Raw genomic sequence first — 22671 nt, 5'->3', positions numbered from 1 at the left:
GAGTTCTCCAGAGCCCTGATCATGAAGGACCTTCCCTCAGACTTAGATGCTCCTGCTGGATCCTTCCACGTGTCTTCTGATTTGTTGCTAAATACTCTTTGAAATATCTATTGGTGCATGTGATTTTGAAGGATCATTTGTCTCCCGAAAGAAAAGAGGAGTGTGAAGAGAAAAAAGCACTCCGCTATCTATCCAGTGACTTGAGGTGACAGAACTCCTTCTGTACTTAACAGTCATTTAAGTTCATCTGACAATGTGCATCCTATCTCAATTACCAAACCCAGTTAATACAAGGATCTCCAACATTTAGGTGTGTTTTAGTTTCATGTTTTCTGTTTTCAATTCTGGAATATGTTCTATTAGTGTATGGATTTAAAATAACTGGAATAGGGATGGTTTTGTAGGCTTAAAAACAGCAAGGCCAATGGATGGATTGATGGAATGTGATAAGAGTTGTAGGAGCCCCAAATAAAATGATTTTTCAAAAACCAGCAAGGCAAGACAAGAGTATACATTAAAGTGCTTTAAAATGTATGTCTACATTTTACTCTATTCAATGATTGCTATTGTAAGTTATTGTCAAGTCGGTTCGGACTTGTGGTGGACTCACGTTTGCAGAGTAGAACTGACCCATAGAATTTTAAGTCTGTAACCTTTGGTAAACAGCTCAATAGACTTGTTTTTGGAGAGCTCATGTTTCTGTCTCAGAGTGTCTGCTGGGTTTAAACTCTCCACCTTGCAGCCAGCTGTCCAACCCTTACCTGACAGCACCTTCATGACTCTTTTTTTTTTTTTTTTACTCTATCTTTCCCCCCCCCATCTTTAATACCTTGGTGCTATATTCATAAAATTAAAATGTTGACTATTGAATAACTCATGGTTATTGAATTTTATATATTTTGAATGCTTTCAAATACTACCTCTTCAACAATAAACATTGGTTATTTATACATAAATATTATTTCATATATGTTAAAATTAGGTATTTATTATATTTACTTATAGGACCATTGCCATTGTTAATAAAGAGCCTAGTGTTGGTAAGCTTTTATAGCTGCACTTGTTCATATTGTTATGGATACAAACTTGTTCTCATGAATTCTGGTGAGAGATAGTTTTCCTTACAGCAACTGCCCTCCTGGTTCCCTACGTCCCACTCTTTTCCCGTTTGGAATAGTGTCACGAAAGCCAGAGGGGCAGCAGGCCTGCATGGATGAGGGTTGTACCAGAGCACAGGAACCCTGGAAATACAAACCTAAGAGGTTGTATGCATTCTGCCCCCCTTCCCTCCTGTGGAAAACAGAGAAACACACACACTCTGCTATGTTTGGGGGATACTGGGTTTTATTTCCCTCTGAAATATAAACACATATCTCCAGGGACGCTGGTCAATCTCTTCAGGTTTCGTTCTCTCTCTGCAGTTCTCTTTAACAGCGACGACTTGTCCTTTAACCCAGGTTTCGTTAGATTTGCTCAGAAAATCCTAACTACATGAAAACATTCACGTTCTGACAAGGCATTAGCCGTGCAGCTCAAGCTAACTGCAATCATAGATGATTATTACGGAACTCACAGGTAATGCATGAATAATTATTTTCTTTAGTCTTCTAATGTTCCTCCTCCACACAGACTGTTAATGTTTTGTTGTTGTTGTTGTTGTTTTCAGTTTCAAAAGAGGAAAAGAATGATGGTATGATGTATAAATCCATTCTTTCGTTTTATAAGTTCTTGACAATTTTTATTACAAATTGTTTGCTGCTGTTTGTTATTTAACAAAATTTGTCTTTTTAAATTACACATGTCCTCAACCCCTCTTTTCTTGGAATACTATGAAAGACTTCTTGGTTTCAATACTAAAAAGCCATTTAGATGTAACTCTCATTTCTATGAACTTTGGAAAATACAGAAAGACTGAAGTCAAAGAATCATCTACTACTCTGTTCATTCACAAGGGCCATAAAATGCCTCAATGATCCCTGATCATGATTTATGTTTAAAACCCTATCATAAATTTTACACCTTAAAACTGACTCTATTGTATCTAGTTTACTGTGATGGGCTTGAGCAATTCTTATTTCTATCTTGCAATTTCTATGATGTCATTGGCATTTTCTGGTACTAACTGCTACCCTGTCTAGATCTGTGCATTTCGGAAACAGAGTATGGGCTGTCGGTATCAGCAGATTTTAGATGAAGATCTGAATTCCAGTTAAAGCGTGTGCCAGGTCTGAGTACACGGTGCCTATCCAAATCATGTCTCCCAGGCTCAGTCTGCTAAGGCATAGTTTGAGAGCAATAGGAACAGTATTTTATTAAGTATGAATCATGAAAATAAACATAATGTATAAGTAGCACACCATATAAAAGTTTAAAACACTGACTACATTTTGTAAGATTTTGTTTTATAACTTGCTTTGCCGGTAGAGACAAGAAAGTGGCAAATCATTGGCATTCTGATTTTAACAAATTTAAAGAGCAGATAAGCTACAAAAATCAGAAATTTAGAAGCTCCTCAGACACAGGGCAGTGATTCGGAGAGCAAGATGAAGTTTGTTATCCTGGAGGCTGGAATAGAGACCAAAAAGATTTTCTTAAAACCTAAAGTGGCAGAAACTGGCCAGAAAACTGCAAAGAAGAGAGAAATATCACTTCGTTTGTAAAATATGTAACTGTGCTAACAATTGTAAAAAAATATCTGATCATCAGAGATCAGATCCTAAGCTTCAATTAAGGGAACCTCTTGATATAAAACTCACTGTCACTGCGTCTATCCCAACTAATGGCGACCTTATGGAACAGAACTGGCTCTTGGGTTTCTGAGACTCTTTACAGCGGGAGAAAGCTGCTTCTTTCTCAGCTAGAGCAACTGGTGGTTTCAAACTGCTGACATTGTAGTTTACAGCTCAATCCATTTCCTTCTGTGCCACCAGGGCTCTTCTAAGTTGTGATATAGACCTCAAATATTTGATGAGAGTGGTCTATCAAAATCTTCAACAAATACTCAGAAAAGATATTATAAATTAAATGGATTTGCCCCATTGATGATGTAATCTTATCTGCTGGTAAAGATTCCTTACCTCAGGTAAGGATACAATCCAAAACATTTCAAGACCGTGAACACACAATACAATATGACTCATGGGGTTATAGAGGAAATAATCAGTAGAAACAGAAATAGAGGTGGCCCAGATGTTAAAATTATCAGAGATAATCTTTAAAATGACTACTATAAATATGTTAAAATTTCCTTTAAGACTAACAGACAACACACATGATCATGAATTTCCCTATTCCTTAGGCTTAGGGAAAAAAGCCTAAGCTGGGGGTGGAGGGAGGAGTTAAAGTAATACCATAAATGAAAAATACATCAGACATAGAGAATGGTTTGATGGACTGAATACATTAAAGACAAGATTCAGTGAACTACAAGACAGAACAATAAAATGTATGCAAACAGAAGCAGTAGTATATAGAAACCTTAAACAACACTATCAATCAAGTTGAGCTATTTGATATTAATAAAACATCATTCCCAACAACTGCAAAATATGCATTCTTTTAAAATCAAATAGAATTTCCATAAGCTAGGCCACTAGTATATTTTAAATCATCGAAATAATACAGAGTAGTTCTCTAGCAACCACAGTGTGAAATTATGATGAGATATTTAGAAAATCCTCAAATATTAAGAGAAATATAGAGAACAAAAACTATTTAATACGGTTCTTCTAGTCATAGCCTTTGATACTCCTGCTAAACCAGGTGTGTTTTCCTGATGGGTCTGGTTATAAAGATGAGGAAAGATACTGATTGGATTATATGGTTCATCTATGAGTAAATGTTAGCTGGGTTAATTATGAGTGCCATCCTACTAGGTATCATATGAGGCATCTCAGAAGCAGGAAGGCTGGATTTGACTACCAGCAAGAGTGATGAACTAGGGGTGGAGGGAGTGCATCCTTTGGGCCCTAAAATCCCTGTGCTTGGAACCTCCGTGATGCAGCTATGACATCTGGGCAGTGGCAGAGGAGAAGCAGCAATAGAACTAGGAGCCAGAACCTCGGCTAAAGTGCTGGATTTCCCGATTTACAGAACAAGTCAAGCAGAGTTCTTTTATTCAGGACACTGACTTAGGGAGCAGAGTGTCTCTGACAGATAGGTTTGCTAGCCCATGGAACTAGACCCGAGTGCCTTTACAGTAGGATTTATAGTGGAGTGGTATGCCCTTTAGGCACTTATTGACAGACCTCAGCATGCCTTGTAACTTAGTCTGTGTTGGCAGAGGCCAAGCTGAGAGGCTGAGGGTCAGAGAGAGGCTTGCCTGCACAGAAGACTGTTCTGACAGAACTACAGTTTCCTAAGCCATTTATCACCTGAATTGTAACCTGTTTTCTTCTCAAATAAGTCTCATAATCATGAGTATTGTGTGTGACTTCTGTGTGGCCATTGTCATGAATCAATGAACCCAGTCACAGCAGTAGAGACACGAGTGAAAGATGATTGGTATTAGAATAAGTTAAAAAGGAGTGGAGAGTGAAGGTATGACTGACCTCTGCCTTGTCACAATCCGTCCTGAGTGGCAACCTGGGGTGGCAATCAGCCTATTTGGCTACCTTGTTTCCACATAAAGCAATACACTTCTAAATAGTGCATGGATCAAAGAGAAAACTATGGAAAATTAGAAAGTACATGGAAGCAAAGAATAATAAAAATATAACATTTTAAAATGTGAGAACTACAATTAACTTAAGGTTTAAAAATAAAATGTATAGAAAAATATGAATAGAAATGAATCCCAAAATAGAAGAAATGGAATAATATTTGAAAATAAGCATGGAAATTAATGATATCGAGATAAATAAATATTATTCTTATCCAGGGTGGTGATGATGATGGTGGAGACTGAACAAAAGTTATGAATATCAGAAATAAAAGAAGGGATGTCAGGTATTACTCCTTAGCTTTTATTAAAAGGTCATAAGAAATTATTATGAACCATTGCTATTTACTCTTAATGACCCTACAGAACAGAGTAGAAATGCCCAGAGGGTGTCCTAAATTGCACATCTTTATGGGAGTAGAAAAGTTCACCTTCCTCACTCAGTGCCTCGGGGGTTTTAAATCACTGATCCTAGGGTCAATGGCCAATGCATAACCCACTATGCCAGCAAGATATCTCCCATGAGAAATTCAAGATTCTAATTTTGGGGACTTCTAGAAGTATTTTATTGAATATGTAAGACCTAAAACACATTATTGGTTAGTTCCAGTGAATTCCTGATAGATGATTCTGCTATAAGTTAGTTCTGCTATAAATCAAATACTTTGTATTATTTCTCTAATTTTTATTAGCATGGCCTTGTATTCTCAGTACTATGATAAATCTGATTTTAATCTTGGGAAGGTGGGAACATTACATATAAACTTACATCTTCCACATTCTTGCTTTCCTCTCTTACACTTATATACATAATATATAAGACAAAATAAACAAAAAATATAAGTTAGGGGATGCATTTAAATTGATTCGCATTTTAAAAGACTAAGCTTATCATTTTTCTACTCATCCAAAGAGTAACTTATAATTAAAAGTGACATATTCAAGAAATAGTATGCACACACACACACACACACACACACACACACACACACACACTGAAAGGAAGTCAACATTTTCTACTATTGGCTTAAAATTCTTTCTGATTTTATAAAATAATTTGGAGATTCTGTTTAATTTTTTGCAGTTGGTTTGATGGGAGATACCTAATGTCTCTTCCAAGTATAAATAGGGTACTAAATCAATATAAATAGAACTGCAAAAGTGATTTGAATATATTTAATAAAGTCAATGCTATGTACTTTCCTAGAACTAAAAAAAGCAATTGAAATATTGGAAATGGACAATCAAAAATAATGTGCTAATATTGTTCCACATTTGACCCTTGGATTGCTATACTTCTGTTTAAACATCCTATTATCTCAGGTCTATTTTCCTTTGAATAGAGATGAGAATATTATGGTTCAAAAATTCTGGCTGTAATGACCTTTTTCCTCTGTCCAGTTTGTGTTCTGTGTGCAGAACATTGTGAATGCCAGTTCCATCAACACCTGGAACTGCTTCAGTCTAATATATGTAAATATTTATATGCATATCCTATGATTGCATAAAGGAGACTATTACAATGGCGGAAGAGCACATGAACTTTTGCAACTCAAGTTTTGCTTAGTCCAAGCATGGAAACATTGGTTGTTTTTTAAACTCTGCATAATGTTTACACTGCTCACATAGAGTAAACTAAGGTTTAGAGGGAATTGGAGATCATGTGTGGTAGAAAAGCATCTTTTAAAATGTCAATTAAAAACACAGAACCTTAAACGATGAGCAACTTCCGCAGAAGGGAAGTGGTGGAGCAGAGCAATGGGGACTGTGGGAGACATGACAATCTGTGGAGTCCGACTCACCTGGATTGGATAATTATGTCTTCATATTATTATTTTGGGGTTTTTGTTTGTTTGTTTGTTTGTTTCCTCTGGTCTTAGGTTAATGCCAGCACCTCCCTCATTGGTCCTCAATGCTTCTATTTGTAAAGGGAAAGCAATGGCAGTCTCACAAATAGAAGCCAACAATCATCGCCATCAGGTCCGTTCTGAATCTTGGTGACTTTACCGGGCGGAGTTCAATGGGGTTCTCTCATTTTCCTCCTGGCCGCTCTGTTCCAACTGCTGATGTTGAAATTGAAATGTTAATGAGTGAGCAACCACAAAACCAGGGCTGCGCTCATACATATGCATGGATTAAATTAGGTGATATGTGCAAAGCACTTTGCCAAGTGCTGGTATATGGTTAGCACTATTATTATTTTATTCATTCAAGGCTAGATTCAATGAATTCCAAATATAATATAGTGAGGTTGTATACTAAGGTTTACTCTCTATCTCATATCTATGGTATGTAAAATCAGTTTAAATTTTTTGGGGGGGATTATCTTCTTTTCTAAAACAATCATTTTATTGGGAGCTCTTATACATGTAACCATTTATAATTCAACTAGGTCATGTTTGATTTTACAATTGCTGCCATCATCTGTTTCGAAATATTTTCATTCTTCTTGAACTCCTTGATATCAGCTCCCCTCCCTCCCAAGCCCTACTCCCAGGATCCCTTATTGTTATGTTGTCTGTTATAAAATGTTATTATTATTGTTCGTGTCTTACATTGTCCAATATATCCATTCACCTACAATTCTGTTATTCTTTCTGCTTGTGTGGGATTATACAGTTATCATTCCTCTCAGCCCTCCCCTCTCGCCCACCTTCCTGTACTCTCAGGGCATCATTACTCCCATGACTATTTCTGAAGGGTTATCTATCTTGGCTTTCATGCATCAGATAATCTTAGTTACACACATGAGCATACTCATGTTTGACTAGGTTAATGAGGTAAGCCAAGAACCATAATGGTGAGGGGATGAAATAAACAATTAGAGGAGAGTTGTGTGGTTCATCAGTGCTGTACTGCATCCTGGACATACCATGCCTTCCATGTTGCTGTTCTATGAGGGACTGACCAATTATCTTTCAGGTGGGTTTGGGGCCTCTACTCTGTCCACACTCTTTCAATTCTAGTTGATTGCTTGTTATTTTTGTTTTTTGGTGTCTTTGTTTGTTTGATTTTACTTCTGATACCTATTCCCTTCGATACTTCATGCTCACATAGGCTGGTGTGCCTCTTCCATATGGGCTTTGTTGCATCCCTGCTAGATGGCCACTTGTTTAACTTCACGCCTTTAAGACACCAGATGCTATATCTTTTAATAGTCAGCACCATCCGTTTTCTTCACATTTGCTTATGCACCCATTGTGTCTTCAGCAATCATGTTGGCAAAGTGAGTATCATACAGTGCCAAATTATTACAACGATCTGTTCTTGTACAGAGGTCCAAAGTCCATCTGCTTGCTTATTGCATGTATATGTGTATATATATATTATATAATTATAAATACACCTATTTTATATATTCACATATATATGTTGATCCCTGTATATATAATTTTCACTTTCTTCGATATTCCTCCTTTTCATTTTTCTTTCCTCCTACCACCCCACCATGATTACCTATCATTCATTCTCCATAGTTCCTCTCAGATACGTTTCAATTGATCAAACATGACCAGGAATGCTACACCCTCCTCACCATTGTTTAAGTACCTTTATTACTCTCTTGATGAAGTCTTTCGAGGTACACAAGTATTTTATCTCTAGTATGCCCCACTTGTCTATTTTAATTTCCTCAGTGTGTGAATCATCCCTTTCTTCTGATAACCCATGTATTCCCTGTGTTAAGATTCTTACATTTGTCCCAATTCTCTCATTGATGATTGTGATAGGTTAGGGGTTTATCTCAAGGTCTGTGATCCACCTTGAATATTGAATACTTCAATATTCTTCAGGTGGATATCCAATTTTTCCAGTATCCTTTGTTAAAGAGGACATCTTTTCCCTTGATATTTTTTTTGGCACCATGTATGCTGCTGATTTTATTTCTGGATTTTCTGTTCCTACCCATTGGTCCATGTATCTATCATTATACCAGTACCAAGCTGTTTTGACCACTGTGGCTGCATAATATGTTTTAAAGTCAGGTGATGCCAGCCCTCCCCCCATATTCTTCTTTTTAAGGAGTTCTTTGCCAATTCTGGGCTTCTTCCCTTTCCGTATGAAGTTGGAAGTCAGTTTTTCCATTTCTTTGAGTAAAAGCAGTATTTCAAATGATAACTTCTGCAAGGAAAAATAAAAGAATATATTTTGGTTTAGTATATTGATGTTTAGTCAGCTCAATATAATCTAAATATAAACTCAGCTCTATTCTCTCCACCTCTCTAAGCACTAATAATGCCTTTCTTCATATTTAAATGTCACACTTATTTTAACATTTCTTTCATGTTTGTCTCATCTACTTACAATTCAGCTCTTTGGACGGTTTCACAAAATTGTGAACTCTTTTCCCAGATTTCTTTGTATTTTAAAACTTCTCATCTCTTGAATTTTTCCTTTCAGATCCAGCATATCAATATATTTCAATCTTACCTAATACACAATAAACACATTCCCTTGATTCTTTAGCTCTCTTTAGTGAATTATTTATTTTTTCTCCAAGTGCTGGTTGCATATTGATTATACATTGGGCTGCTAACCCCAGGGTCACCAGTTCAAAACCACCAGGTGTCCTAAAGGAGAAAGATGTGGCTTTTTACTCCAGTAAATACAGTATTGGAGGCCCACAGGTGCAGTTGTATCCTGTCTTACAGAGTTGCTATGAGTCTGCGTCAACTCTATAGTAGCGAGTTTGGTTTTGGGATTAATCTTAATGTCTAGAAAATAGACTGTAGTTTTTAGCTGATTCTCTACTTCTCATTGTAAGTGACACTCATTATTTTTTAGCCAATTTGCTATTTAGCTTGGTGGTGGCCTTGGGTTAGTTTCAGTTCAAAGTTTGACATGTGCCTGGGAATATATATGAATATATATATATATATATATATATATTTAGGAATTTGAGTGTTTATTCTATATTATTCTTCCATTCTATCAGGGTACATTGATTGTGGCTCTGATTGGAACAGCCAGAGTATTGATAATCTGCATGAGGCTATAGTTATTGTAGATTAGTTTCTTCTTTGAGACATGTTAGTCTGGGTGGACCAGAGAGACAAATTCATAGATACTCATATGTGTATAAGAAAAAAACTTTATATACAAGAACAATTGAATATTGAGAAAACACCCTTACCCAGTCCAGATCAAGTCCATAAGTCCAATATTACCCTCTTCATCCAGTACCAATCTATAAAGTCCTATTCAGACTCATGAAACACATTCAATGGCACTGAATGCAGGCTAATGGGATGGAAGCCTTGTGGATTCAGTGGCATTGTAAGCATATCAGTGCTGGCATGGGTCTCCACGTGGCTTCTCCAGCAACCAGGGCTGCATCCGGGGAGGACCATGGGGCTTCTCCTCAGGGATGTCTTGCAGCGAGTGAGCCTTGTCAGTAGAGAGTCTCCAAGGAAGTGAGCAGAGACAGAGTGTCTACCGCCTCCAAGGAGGAAATATAGGAATTCCCAGAATCCACCGAAGATGGCCATGTCTGCACAGAGGCCTCATTGGCTATACAATGATTGACAGGTTAGACTCCATCCCGTCCCTCTTAATCCTCAAATTGACAAATGATTCTAATACTACCACAAGACTTATATCTCTTCTTTTGCTTTTATTCTTGGTGAGTAAAGACCAGTAGTTGCTCATCTCCTAGATTGCCACTAACAAGCTTTTAATAATCCACACACTACTCACCAAGCTTGCATGTAGAACATGATTTTATTAACTCTTAACAATTTTCCCATAGACTGTGATCCTAATCCCTCAAACTCAGAAATACAATCCTCTGTAGTATTTGGTTATCTTAATAAATATCTATAACTGTGTCCCCTGTGTGCTAATTTACATATATTAATATATGTGCGTATATTTAAATAGCTGCATATTCATATACTTATATATTCATGAACACATTCCTACATACATCCATATATAGGCATATTTTTGTTATTTTTACTGTTGTTTCAAAATTTTATATGCCATCGAAATTACTAAGAAGTCCTTTCTCTCATGTGTACTTTTACCTTTATCAAGTTATACGTACTTTACCCTCATTTTGTGTTACAATTCCAAACACAGAAAGTAACAAGTGCTTACTATCTAACAAGTGAATCACCTTCCTCTCGTACCTTCTCCCACTATTAAATCGATTGCTGTAGATTTACCATTTTTATTTAATAAAAAATGAGAACAAGTGATTGATTTATTTCACTGATCATGTTATCCTCCAAGTTCATTCAATGCTCTGAGATGTTTTGGAAATTCTGTTTTCTTTATTGCTGAGGAATTTTACACTTCGGAAAGTTTGTGTGAATCTTTCATTAATTTTTAATTCCATTTTTTGAAAAACTTTTGGAAGCCCCCTCATATGCACCACATTTTCCTTGTCTATTGTCTGTTGAAAGGCACTTAAGCTTTGTTTCGCCTCCCCATGAATTTGCTATTGTGAATAACACTACTGTGATCGTAAGTGTGCATGTGTCTGCTTGTGCCACTTCTATCAGGTCACTGGAGCACATACCGAGGAGTGAAATTGCTTGGTCATGTGGAAACTTTGCCTCAAATAATTTTGAAGACCCACCAAACTGTATTCTCTAACAGCTGTGCCAGTTTGCATTCCCACAAATAGTGGAGAAGACTTCTAATTTCTCCATGTCCCTTCCAATATTTATCATTTTATAATTATGATGATTTTTATTAAGGAACTCTGGTGTCAATGTCAGGTAAGCACTAGACTGCTAACCTCAAGATAGGTGGCTCATCAGAAAGTAGATTTTTGCAGATGCAGTTAGGTTAAAATTTAGCACCCTATCATTACAGCACCCTTAGGATCCGTTTAAATATGATCTCCTTTTTAATATGTTCCGCTTTATTTTTTATTGAGGTTATTGTTTATTTTACTTTGTTATTCTTGTTAGTTTTGTTTGTTTGCTTTTTTAAGTGCTTTTACTCTATATGAAATTCAGGATAGGTTAATCTGTAGAGATAGTAACTGGATCAATGATTCCTTAGGGGTATGGTAGGGGAGGAGAGGGAAAAATGAGGAGCTAATGACAATGAGTACAAGAATGAAGAAAATGTTCTCACACTGATTGTGGTGATGATTGTGTAACTTGTCTTGATGGGATTGAACTATTGAATTGCATGATATATGAATTGTATGCCCAAACAGTTGGGAAGGAAAAGAAATAATGGTGATTCAAAACCACTAGCTACTCCTCAATCGAAAGATGAGGATGTCCGTTACTTAAAGATTACAACTCTTGGAACGCCGGAGGAGGGTTGTGACAAGCTGGGATCCAATCAATGCCATGAGTCTGTTTTTGTTTTGTTATTTCTATGTCATTTACTGTTGTCCATTCTGTTGTGAGTGAAATGGTATTTTGTTGTGGTTTTAATGTGCGTATCTTTGATAGTTAATAGCATTAATTATCTTTTCCCCATGTCTGCTGTTCCTTTGAAATCCTCTTTCATGAAGTTCATGTCAGGATTTGCTTGAGTTGTCCTTTTGGTGTTAAGTCGTAGAGGATTTCTGTATTAGGATTCTGTAAATCATTCGGAATTAATTTTTCTGTTGAGTGGGAGGTATGATCTTGTTTCCTATTTCTGTATGTAGAACTTCTGTTTTGCCAGGTTCATTTGTTGAAAGAGACTGTTTCTTCTGCCATTAAATGGATTTAACAACCATGTCTAAAATCAATTGACCATGGATGGTTAGATTGACTACTTTTTCTCATTCCACATATAACTTATTTTATCTTAAACATTTATCAAACTCATATTCTCACTATTACATACTGCAATGTTGTGATAGCCTTCTGTCTGACATTTATATTTCAATCCATGATTCTTTTAAAAAATCATCCTCCACACATCCCACAGTGTGTCACTTCAATCTACCAGTGAATTGTTGTAAACGAAAGGATCATTTTAATTGGTTAATGTTACTTACTGTAATTCCTCTCTTGATCTACAGACAGGAACTACTATTTAAAAATATTTCCATACTTAATATAATAGCAGAAGATAAATTTCATAAAATGTGTATACTTTAATTTTTTTCACATTTAAGTCAGTATATGAAAATCCCATTTAAATAAAGGTTATCATTACACTCACTAGTATAATAAAGAGAGTTTTAGTATATAAAAATTTAATATTTTGAGAAATAGTGATGTTTGATTAATTATGTCTCTAAGTCCCAGTAGATCAAAATACATGAGATCAAGGACACTGTTCTGTTTTTAGCACAGCATTGGGCACATAGTAAATATTAATGAGTATTGTTAAACTAACTAAATAGAGGAGATAACAAAAACAGAGAATGATATGGCTTGAGTCGGTGAAGAAGCCAGAGAAAGGAGAATTATATTGGAGCACAAGGCACATATGGATAATTTTAAATTAATGTGTTCTGCCACTAAATAATTGAAAGTTCAATAAAAACCTCATTAATTATAAGGGCCAAATTACATTCTTATGGGATCATTCGATCTGAGGCTGAGTGATATTTTGCCTTTGCAGTATTTATGAAGTTAAAGTTTGCTAAGTAAACTAATAAAATTTTTAAAAATCAGGAAGTTTATGGAAAAGTATTCTTGGGACCAACTTTCTTAAAGACTTCAAAGTTTAATGATTAAATGGAAATGAATGCAGCTAATCATCAATGACATAATTCACTAAAGTAAAATCAAAGTTATCTCTATTTGGAAAAACAAATATATTTAAATTCTAACTATTTAAAATTTTATGGAATAATTGATAGAGACTTTAGATTAACTCTTATGCAGCAACCTATCATAAGAAATCCTCTGTGTATGATTACCATCAAGCCTTTTTTGCTTATATTACCATCATTACAGTGATTATCACTACCATCCTCTATTATCACCATGAATTTTATATTTTAGCAAATTCACCAATGTTATTGATACAATGGGTGTCATGTGCCAAAATATTGGATGATTCAAAGCATCTCTGTAAAATGTCAATTCTTACACAAGAATTATTGTGTAATCCTTGACAAGCTAATTACTTTTTAATTAAAAGAGACAACATGGAAGAAGCACACAGGCCTGTGTGATCACAAGGTACTGAAGGGATCAGTTATCAGGCATCAAAGAACAAAAAAACATATCATTGGGTGTTCTCCTCCTCAATACAGTAACTGAAGACAAATGGTTGCATAAGCAAATGTGGTGAAGAAAGCTGATGGTGCCCAGCTATCAAAAGATATAGCATCTAGGGTCTTAAAGGCTTGAAGGTAAACAAGCGGCCATCTAGCTGAGAAGCAACAAAGCCCACATGGAAGGAGCACACCAGCCTGTCTGATCACGAGGTGTCCAAGGAATCAGGTATCAGGCATCAAAGAACAAAAAATCATATAATTGTGAATGAGGGGGATTGCGGAGTGGGGACCTAAAGCCCATCTGTAGGCAACTGGACATCCCCTTACAGAAGGGTCATGGGGAGGAGACGAGCCAGTCAGGGTGCAGTATAGCACCGAAGAAACATACAACTTTCCTCTAATTCTTTAATGCTTCTTCCCCCACCACTATCATGATCCTAATTCCACCTTACAAATCTGGCTAGACCAGAGGATGTACACTGGTACAGATAGGAACTGGAAACACAGGGAATCCAGGACAGAAGACATCTTCAGGACTAATGCCGAGAGTGGCGATACTGGGCGGGTAGAAGGAAGGTGGGGGAGAAAGGGGGAATCGACAAGGATCTACATATAACCTCCTGCCTGTGGGATGGACAACAGAAGAGTGGGTGAAGGGAGACGTTGTACAGTGTAAGATTTGACAAAATAATAATTTATAAATTATCAAGGGTCATGAGGGAGCGAGGAGGGAGGGGGAAAATTGAGGCGCTGATGCCAAGGGCTTAAGTGGAGAGCAAATGTTTTGAGAACGATGAGGGCAACGAATGTACAGATGTGCTTTACATAATTGATGTATGTATGGATTATGATAAGAGTTGTATGAGGCCCTAATAAAATGCTTTCAAAAAAGAGACTTAAGATGTCACAATTATTAGATGTTAAAACTGCAATTGTGACCTGTATCTCTGTTGATTGTCACAAAGACATCCAGGGAACCTGTTGATAAGCAAAGTCAGGGAGAATACCATTTCAACTGAGTCTTAGAGTTGCTCACAATGAATAAATTAATTAAAATATCGATAGGATTGTATGTACTATTTTATGACACATCATACATAGAGTATTGAAATGGCTTTTGAGAAACACGTTTGATAAGTAAGCTATTTCATAATTACATCCCAAAGTGGATATATGCTAGAATAATCAGCTAGGTTTGTTTTGCTTGATCTCAGTATTATGTAACTTAGAGAGGGGAAAGTATTTCTTGTTCCAGAATTGTTTAACATGGTAGAAAGAGAAACCTAGGGAAGTTGGGAACTGTCGGTCTTAAATTAGTAGTTGAAGTTAGAGAGTTAGGAAAAATCCCCTCAGAAGATTCTGGAAAGAAGAATGACGTTGATTGAAGTTCTTATGTGCATGACTTCAAAGTTCCTCAATCACATCGTCCTAATTTTCCATTCGATCTTTGTGATACTTCAAAGTAACCTGATGTTGGAGTGCTATAACAAGTCATTCTAATAAAATTAAGCTTAAATTGGTTATTCTTTAGTACTGAGTCATTGATGGAGATTGGGTTGAATCTCTCTTCCCCAAGACATTTATCTGGAAAGATAGCTATCTGTATATCTATTCACCTATGAGTCAGCATCAACTCCATGACAATGGGTTGGGTTGGGTTGGGATCCATCTGTTTGCACACACACCCTGTCTCAAAACTTCTATTTTCTAGTTTAAGCAAGGCTAGTTCCTTCAGGTTTTCAAGTAAAATCTTTATCTATATGCTAAATAATATTTCATGATATATTAATGTTGATAACTATAAGATTGTTATCTTATATAGTAAAAGGATTAGCATCCCATGTCTCCTATTCCAAAGTTAGATGATAATCTGTAAGTACAAAATGAGGCAATTTTAATATCTCTAATTGACTTCAATCATCTTAACAATAAGGGTTTGCTGCAATGTATTATTGATAGCATAAAAAGTCACAAAGAAGTTCTACCCTAGATATGTTTCAGTATTGCTTTAGAATTTTAGTATCATCTGAAGTTAGTTTTGCAATATTTTAAATACCATATACATTTTGTGTTAGCATTTCTGGTTAGTAATCATGTTTGTCTAAAGCATTGAATTCAAACAGCTTTAAAAATAAAGTATATAAAATATAAAGAGTTTTCAGATATGAATTGTATATTCAAGGTATCTCACTCTGCATAAATGTGTGCTTTGGGGGAAAAGAACCAAATATATAGAAAATTAATAATTATATTTTTTCTAAAAATATATTTATTTGTAAATACATACAATGTTAAGAATTTGTGAATTCTACATTTTAATTTACTTATAATCTGTGATGGGTTAATTAAATCAGAAGAATGAAGTCTAACAATCAGCAAAGACCTTAAAGCAATTTAGAATCCTTTTGAGTCTTTAAAGAAAATTCAATAAGCACTTGAAGAACAAATCAATGAAGAGTTTGAAATGTTGCTTTTCTAATTTTCCACAGGGTCCAAGCTTTCTCTATGAGGCCCTTTTTCCTCAAAACAAAATGAAAATGGAAGAAATGGATCCTTTATTCAGCCTTCATGAAACCATTACTAAGGTAGGAATGAATGGAAGGCATTCAAGAACAGGATAGGAAGTTATTCTTTTCAGTAGGGGAGTGGAACAAACATAAAAAAAATACCAAAGGAAATCTATGTAGTTTGGTCTTTTTAGAGAATTTGAGTACCTCTAATTTTCATTTATTAAAGAGTAAAGATAATAAGTATTTAGGCTCTACAGATGCAGACTGATGATTTGTTCTCCAAATCAATATTTATAAAAAGTAATTCTTCTTAATATGAAAGTAAATGTGTGATATATTCTTAAGCAGACCCCTTCAGTTTACATTAAAGGTCATACAAATGAGATGTTTATAATTCTATATCTTCCAAGTTTTGTTTCAATATTAAACCTTCTTGTTTCAGGTACCTTTTAGTTTCAGTAAAATATTTCAAATTTCAAAGAAAAAGAATAAGTTTAGAATAAGAAAACTTTCTATTTATGGTGGACCTCTTTATACTTTTGCTGTAGTTCCTTAGCCATGAGTTTTAAAGTATACTGACAATTAAATTTTAAAACATGGATAAATTAATTTAATGTTCTGACAGCCAATGACATTTTAAGCATTTTTACATTTACCCATTGTCTGTTTAATTTGTCTTTTGGTGATAGAATGTCTAGAGTTTTAGTGATATTATTGTTGTGTTGTTTCATTCATTCAAATATTTTGATACTTTGAGTTTAGATACTTGTTGGTTTAAAGCAAAACATTTTTGGAAATTACAATCATAAGATTTGCCCCATTTTTTTACTTATTTGCTTTGGGTCATTATAATAAATTATTATTATTTTTGTGTGTGTGTGTATGGAAGGGGTAATTTCAGATGAAGTTGATATCACATGTACATATAATGGAATGATAGTGTTCATTTATGTGGAACTCTCAATCCTGAGAAATGCTAGGCTTTTAATTTTAGGGTTGTATAGGCAGATTGTAGAAGCACATTTAAGGCAATATGGCTATTGAGAACATGGTGGGGGAAGTGATGGCCCAGGAGGATGAAGGAGACCATTGACTGTCCTGAATATATACAGGAGGGCCCTACTTAGTGTTAGACGTGTTACCTGATTACTAAGGAGAAGATACAGTTATACAGTTTTGGTAAACATTCCAGTCTTATCCTGCATGTGCTTCCAAATAGATTTGATATGTAAAGAGCTATTTACCCAAAGATTTTAAAAAGCTGCTTAAATATAAAAACAAGAGCTCTATGATACTCCTTAGGATTCCATATATTTAATATGTGCATCTGGTGATAATCACTTTTGTCGCAAACAGAGGACAAGGGAAGAAATTTTACTTCATAAATTCAGCCTTAGTTCACCAATGGTTGAATTGTGGCATCATGAAAATGAGCATTATATAGATAATTATTTTCCATGCAAAACTTTCTCTGATCAAGAACATAATTTAAGTGTCTATGAAATTTTTAAAACTCCTGGTCTTGCAGTAGTTAACATGTCAGTGACTCCACTAGAGGTGGGTGTAGCTGTCTGTGCTGTAGAGCGCACTGTCTCAGAAACACTGTGAAGCAGGTCTACTCCATCGTCCAGGTTCACTATGAGTTGGAATCAACTCAGTGGCCAGGGTTTTTGTTATCATTGTTTGCTTACTTTTAATCTGCAAAACTCATAGAAGTTTGTCTAACCACTGAACTAGGAATTCCGGAAATAGCTTTAGTTCTATATTATATCATTTAGTATATTACGTAGTAGAAATTCATTGTATTTTCTACATCAAAATGGAGTAAACTCAAGGTATTCTGCCTTACTAGGTTTCTATGTGATTGAAAGAGATGGATAATGTATGTATTTCTTTAAAAGCATAATATGCTTATAACGCATTAAAACATATTAATTCTACAGTCCTCAAAGCAGGTCTTCAACTGCATTTTCTCAAAAAGTTAATATCTTGCATTTACTTTAAGGCAAAAACAATGAAATAAAAGGTAGAATAATAAGTTAGATATGAAAGCATATAATTAAACTAATTAAATACTAAGAATATACTTTTAAGGAGCATATGAAAATGGAGTATAACATGTAATTTTTGGAAAGTTGAAGTTTTTAAAGACTTTACTAAACAGGTGACTAGCATGAACAACATTGTATAAAATACTACAACAGAGTTGCTGTAGATTGGCCTTCACCTCATGGCAATCCCACGTACACATAGAACGATCCTCCATGGGGTTTTGAGTGAAAGGTCGCAGGAGGAGATGACCACACCTTTCATCCGAAGCACATTTGCGTAAACGCGGATCTCCAAATTCGGTTATGTAGTAACTAAACACCTTGACAGTTTGCCCCGCCCCAAAGAAACACCAATAAGAGCATTCAGTACTATCAAATTCAGCTTTACTCACGGCGGCACGTTAGGATCCAATAGAACTTCTTAGGGTTTCCAAGACTGTAAATTGCACAATCACGTCTTTTGTATCCTCTAAGGAGCTCTGGTAGCAGAGTGATTTATGTGTGCTACTGCTGGGTCTGCAGTTCAAACCTGCCAGCTCCTCCTTGAGAGAAAGATGAGGCTTCCTGCTCCTGTAAGGATGTGCACTCTCAGAAACCCACAGAGGGAGTGAATTTATCCTCTAGGGTCACCGTGAGTAGGAAGCAGCTAGATGGCAGTGAGTTTGGTTTTGGTTGAATTAAATAAATAGATATGCTGAATTCATTCTATTAAATACAATACAGGTACATAAAGAGATAATTGAATGCAGTGCAACTTGAAAACTCTACATTATAGATCTTTACCATAGATCACAAGTACAATTTTATGTCAAATTAAATTCTAACTCCTAAGCATTAAGAGGGAGCCCTGATGGTATAGTGGTTACATTTGGGGCTGCTAATGGCAAGGTTAGGCTGGGGGGGGGGGGGGAGCAGGACTTTCTACTTCTGTAAAAAGTTACAGAGTGGGATACCCCAGAGACATTTCACCTGTCCTATAGGGTCGCTATGAGTAGGCAGTGAAGAACATTGAAAAGTTGGTAATTTATAGTTAGCACTTTTTGATGAAAAAAATATATATTTTAAAATAGATTGCTGAGTACATAACAATCTCTTCTTCTTCTTATACACATTTTTGCTCGCTTAGAGTCTCTATACCAGTATGTTTTGATATACAACATTTATGAAGGACTTTATTTTCCCTCTACTACTAAAAGTGGTAATATATGTATCAAAAGTGTATATGGTATGCTTTACGTAACATACGAGATAATGTTATAACTTACATAGCATCATAACATAATGAATATGATATAATTTGTTTACTGTATATTCCATTCATTCTTCAATGATGTTCTGTAGGAAGAAGGACTTCTATGTCATACACACTCTGAAAAGTGAATTTCATGTAGAAATACTTGAAAGCAGTTTCCAGTGTTGTCCTATAGTTTGTTTGTTTTTTTTTGTTTTTTGAGGACTGTTTTGATTGTTACTTTTGTTCTAAAGGCAAATAAAAAAATATCTTGGGAATTTTATTTTTGTTCTAAAATATGCAACCAATGAAAATAATGAATGAGGTCCTAACTTGATGTCAGACCTGGTAACTCATCACAGCCCTCATAATTGTCAGTTGGTGTAGCATGGGATTGTTGAAGAAAAGCACACACTGCATATGAGTTAAAGATGTTTTTCTTATCCACTATAATTGCCATTTACAAAATAGCAAATGTTTGTTAATTAGCAGAAGCTAAACTAATTCCTTCAAAGACTAAACATGAATTAAATACCAATATAAATCCTACCAGCTTAATCCTTTAATAAGCGAATAAAAATCAGCATAGTCCATGTTCTGAAATAGGCTTATATCTCCATCTACTCCTGGGAATTTTCTACTTATGTTTCTAAATTTTCAACATGTAGCACTTAATTATTATTTGGTATCTAAGCTTTCTAGTAGGCCTTGGTAAGCCAAGCATAGAGAGAAATATTTAAAAAACACAAATAATACACAAGGGCGGACCCAGCAGGTATGTAAATCATTCAAAATAGTCTACTAAAAGAGAAAGCAGTAATGTGTTCGGAGTATAGGAAGGCAGACAATGCGGCTTACACCTCTTCTTAGGAAATCTGAAGAATAATTCCCCAAAGAAATTAGATTTGAGCTATAGTTGAGTTTGCCTTATGGAGAAGAAGACGAGATGGTGTATTGGGATAAAAGGCATCAAGGTATACAGATTAGGAAGAGAATGCGATTTAGGGGGCAGGTAGCAATTAGGGATAAGCACTGGACTGCTAACACGAGGTCAGCAGTTCAAGTCTTACTAGCTGCTCCATGAGAGAAAGTGAAGGGCTCTCAGCCTCAGAAACTCTCTTTAGAGTCATTATAAGCCAGAATCTACTCTATAGCAATGGAGGTTGGTTTCTGCATTGGTTTTATACAGTAACGTCTGTGTGAGGTGCGGTTCGGGTGACTCCAACCATATGTACAACATAGCAGAACACAGCCTGGTCCTGTGCCACCCACACCATTGTTCAAGTTGAACCCAGTATTGAAGCCACGCATGCCTGAAGGTGGAGTGGGTTATGTGCTGAGCTACAGGCCACGAAGTTTGCAGTTGGAAACCACCAGTAACTCCACAGGAGAAGCACGAGGCTTTCTGCTCTTGGAAAGGTTGCGTCTTGTAAACCCAATACCCCTTGGGGTTGCTAGGAGTCAGAGTGGACTCCAAAGCAGTGAGTTTGGTGTGCTTTGTTTCGTTGCAGCTCCTGTGTGAGTCACTGAGGGTCTTCCTCTTTAGGGCTGACTCTCTACGTCAATCAAGAAGTCCTTTTCCCAGGATGGATTTTTTGTGATAGCACGTCCAAAGTATGTGAACCTGTTCAAACTTGCCAGCAACACTGTGGGAGAAAGAGGAGTCTAACAGTTCCTATAAAGATTTATAGTCTCAGAAACACCAAACTGTATATAGGTCCTATCTAATCTCCTTTACATAGGACCAATACAAGTCAGCAATCAACTCAGTGGAATGTTTTGGGTTTATTTTATTTTTATAGGAAGTGATAATGTAGTTAACATTGAACATGGATTGGTTGGAAGAGTAAGAGGTTATCTTGGTAGAAGCATTAGGGAGACATTTTGATCTGTGAGGTTAGAGTTCAAAATAACGAAGCTATAGGTATGAACTATGTATATTTAAATTAAAAATACTTAACATGAAATAATAGAATTTCTGTTTCTAGGTTTACTTAGGCACAAATCATATGCATAGTGACAATGTATGATGCTTGCTATCCTGAACAGCATAGATAATAGAACATAGAAGTGGGAAAATCCAATTATCTTTCTATTTAATTGCCATTAACACAAACAATTATTTTATTTTACATTTTAAAAATGTCCAATGATTTATTGGCATATAATTCACATAGCATAATATTCAACACTGTGATCGCTTCAAGGAGAGTTGTACAATCATCCCCACAATCAGTCCTAGAACATTTTATTAATTCTTTTACTCAACGTTGTTGTTAACTCCCTATTCCTTCCAACCTTTCCTGACCCACTCCAAATGAATCATTAATCCTGTTGCTGTTGCTATAGATTTACCTATCCTTGATAGGTAAAACATTAAAAATAAACAAAGAAAAATGTAACAAGAATAGAAGTAAAATAGATTAAAAAGACAGCAGACAATATTAAAAACTAGAACAATGTTGAATGGATTATAAGGAAGATCAAATGATAGTGTGCTGAATTTTAACCTAACTGCATCTGTGACAATCGACCTTTCAGGGCAGTCTGCATGTTAGCTAGGCTATTCACATCCTGGTCCATGTTCAGAAGGGAGTCACCAGGGGCTTAATCCGTGAGGATTTGGTGAGGATTTGTTGACTACACTTCAAAAAAATACTAAAACGACTTGAACATGGGTATCAAGGATCGACTTTACAATGCTCTCTGTCTGCTTAACAGGGCTGTCCACATCCCTCCACTATGATCAGGGGGAATTCACTAGAAGCTTAGTCCATGTGTGGACTCTCCAAATAGCTTTCTCCAAGCAAGATGCTCACAATTTAAGCTCTGGTGCCGTTTCTTCTTTGAGTTTTGAGTTATATTATTTGCAACCCTTGGCTCACACAGGTTGGTATGGACTTAATTGACACCTCACCTAGATGGCCACTTGTTTGAAAATAAGCCTTTAAGACTACAGACGCGATCATGTCGGGAAGGTAGATATAAAATGACTGTTTAGTTGGGCAAGGTGTTCTTGTATTAGGGGAGTGCGCATGAGGAGGCCCAATGTCCACCTGCCGCCCCACTACCAAACCAATAATTATTGCACC

The 22671-nt window shown here is 35.9% G+C and overlaps 1 protein-coding gene across 1 annotated transcript in view; it reads left to right on the top strand.

Annotated features, from left to right (window-relative positions):
- Positions 1–22671, top strand: part of NAALADL2 (N-acetylated alpha-linked acidic dipeptidase like 2) — a 779627-nt gene that overhangs the window by 576654 nt on the left and 180302 nt on the right. Inside the window, exon 11 of the mRNA XM_045294988.1 lies at positions 16277–16372. Within this exon, the coding sequence (XP_045150923.1) occupies positions 16277–16372 (96 nt within the window). The remainder of the gene's footprint in view (positions 1–16276; positions 16373–22671) is intronic.

The sequence above is a fragment of the Echinops telfairi genome, unplaced genomic scaffold, assembly GCF_000313985.2.
Source record: "Echinops telfairi isolate 266 unplaced genomic scaffold, ASM31398v2 ScPeMD7_4225;HRSCAF=4972, whole genome shotgun sequence".
Taxonomy (NCBI): Eukaryota; Metazoa; Chordata; class Mammalia; order Afrosoricida; family Tenrecidae; genus Echinops; species Echinops telfairi.
This window is presented reverse-complemented; position numbering and strand designations above follow the sequence as displayed.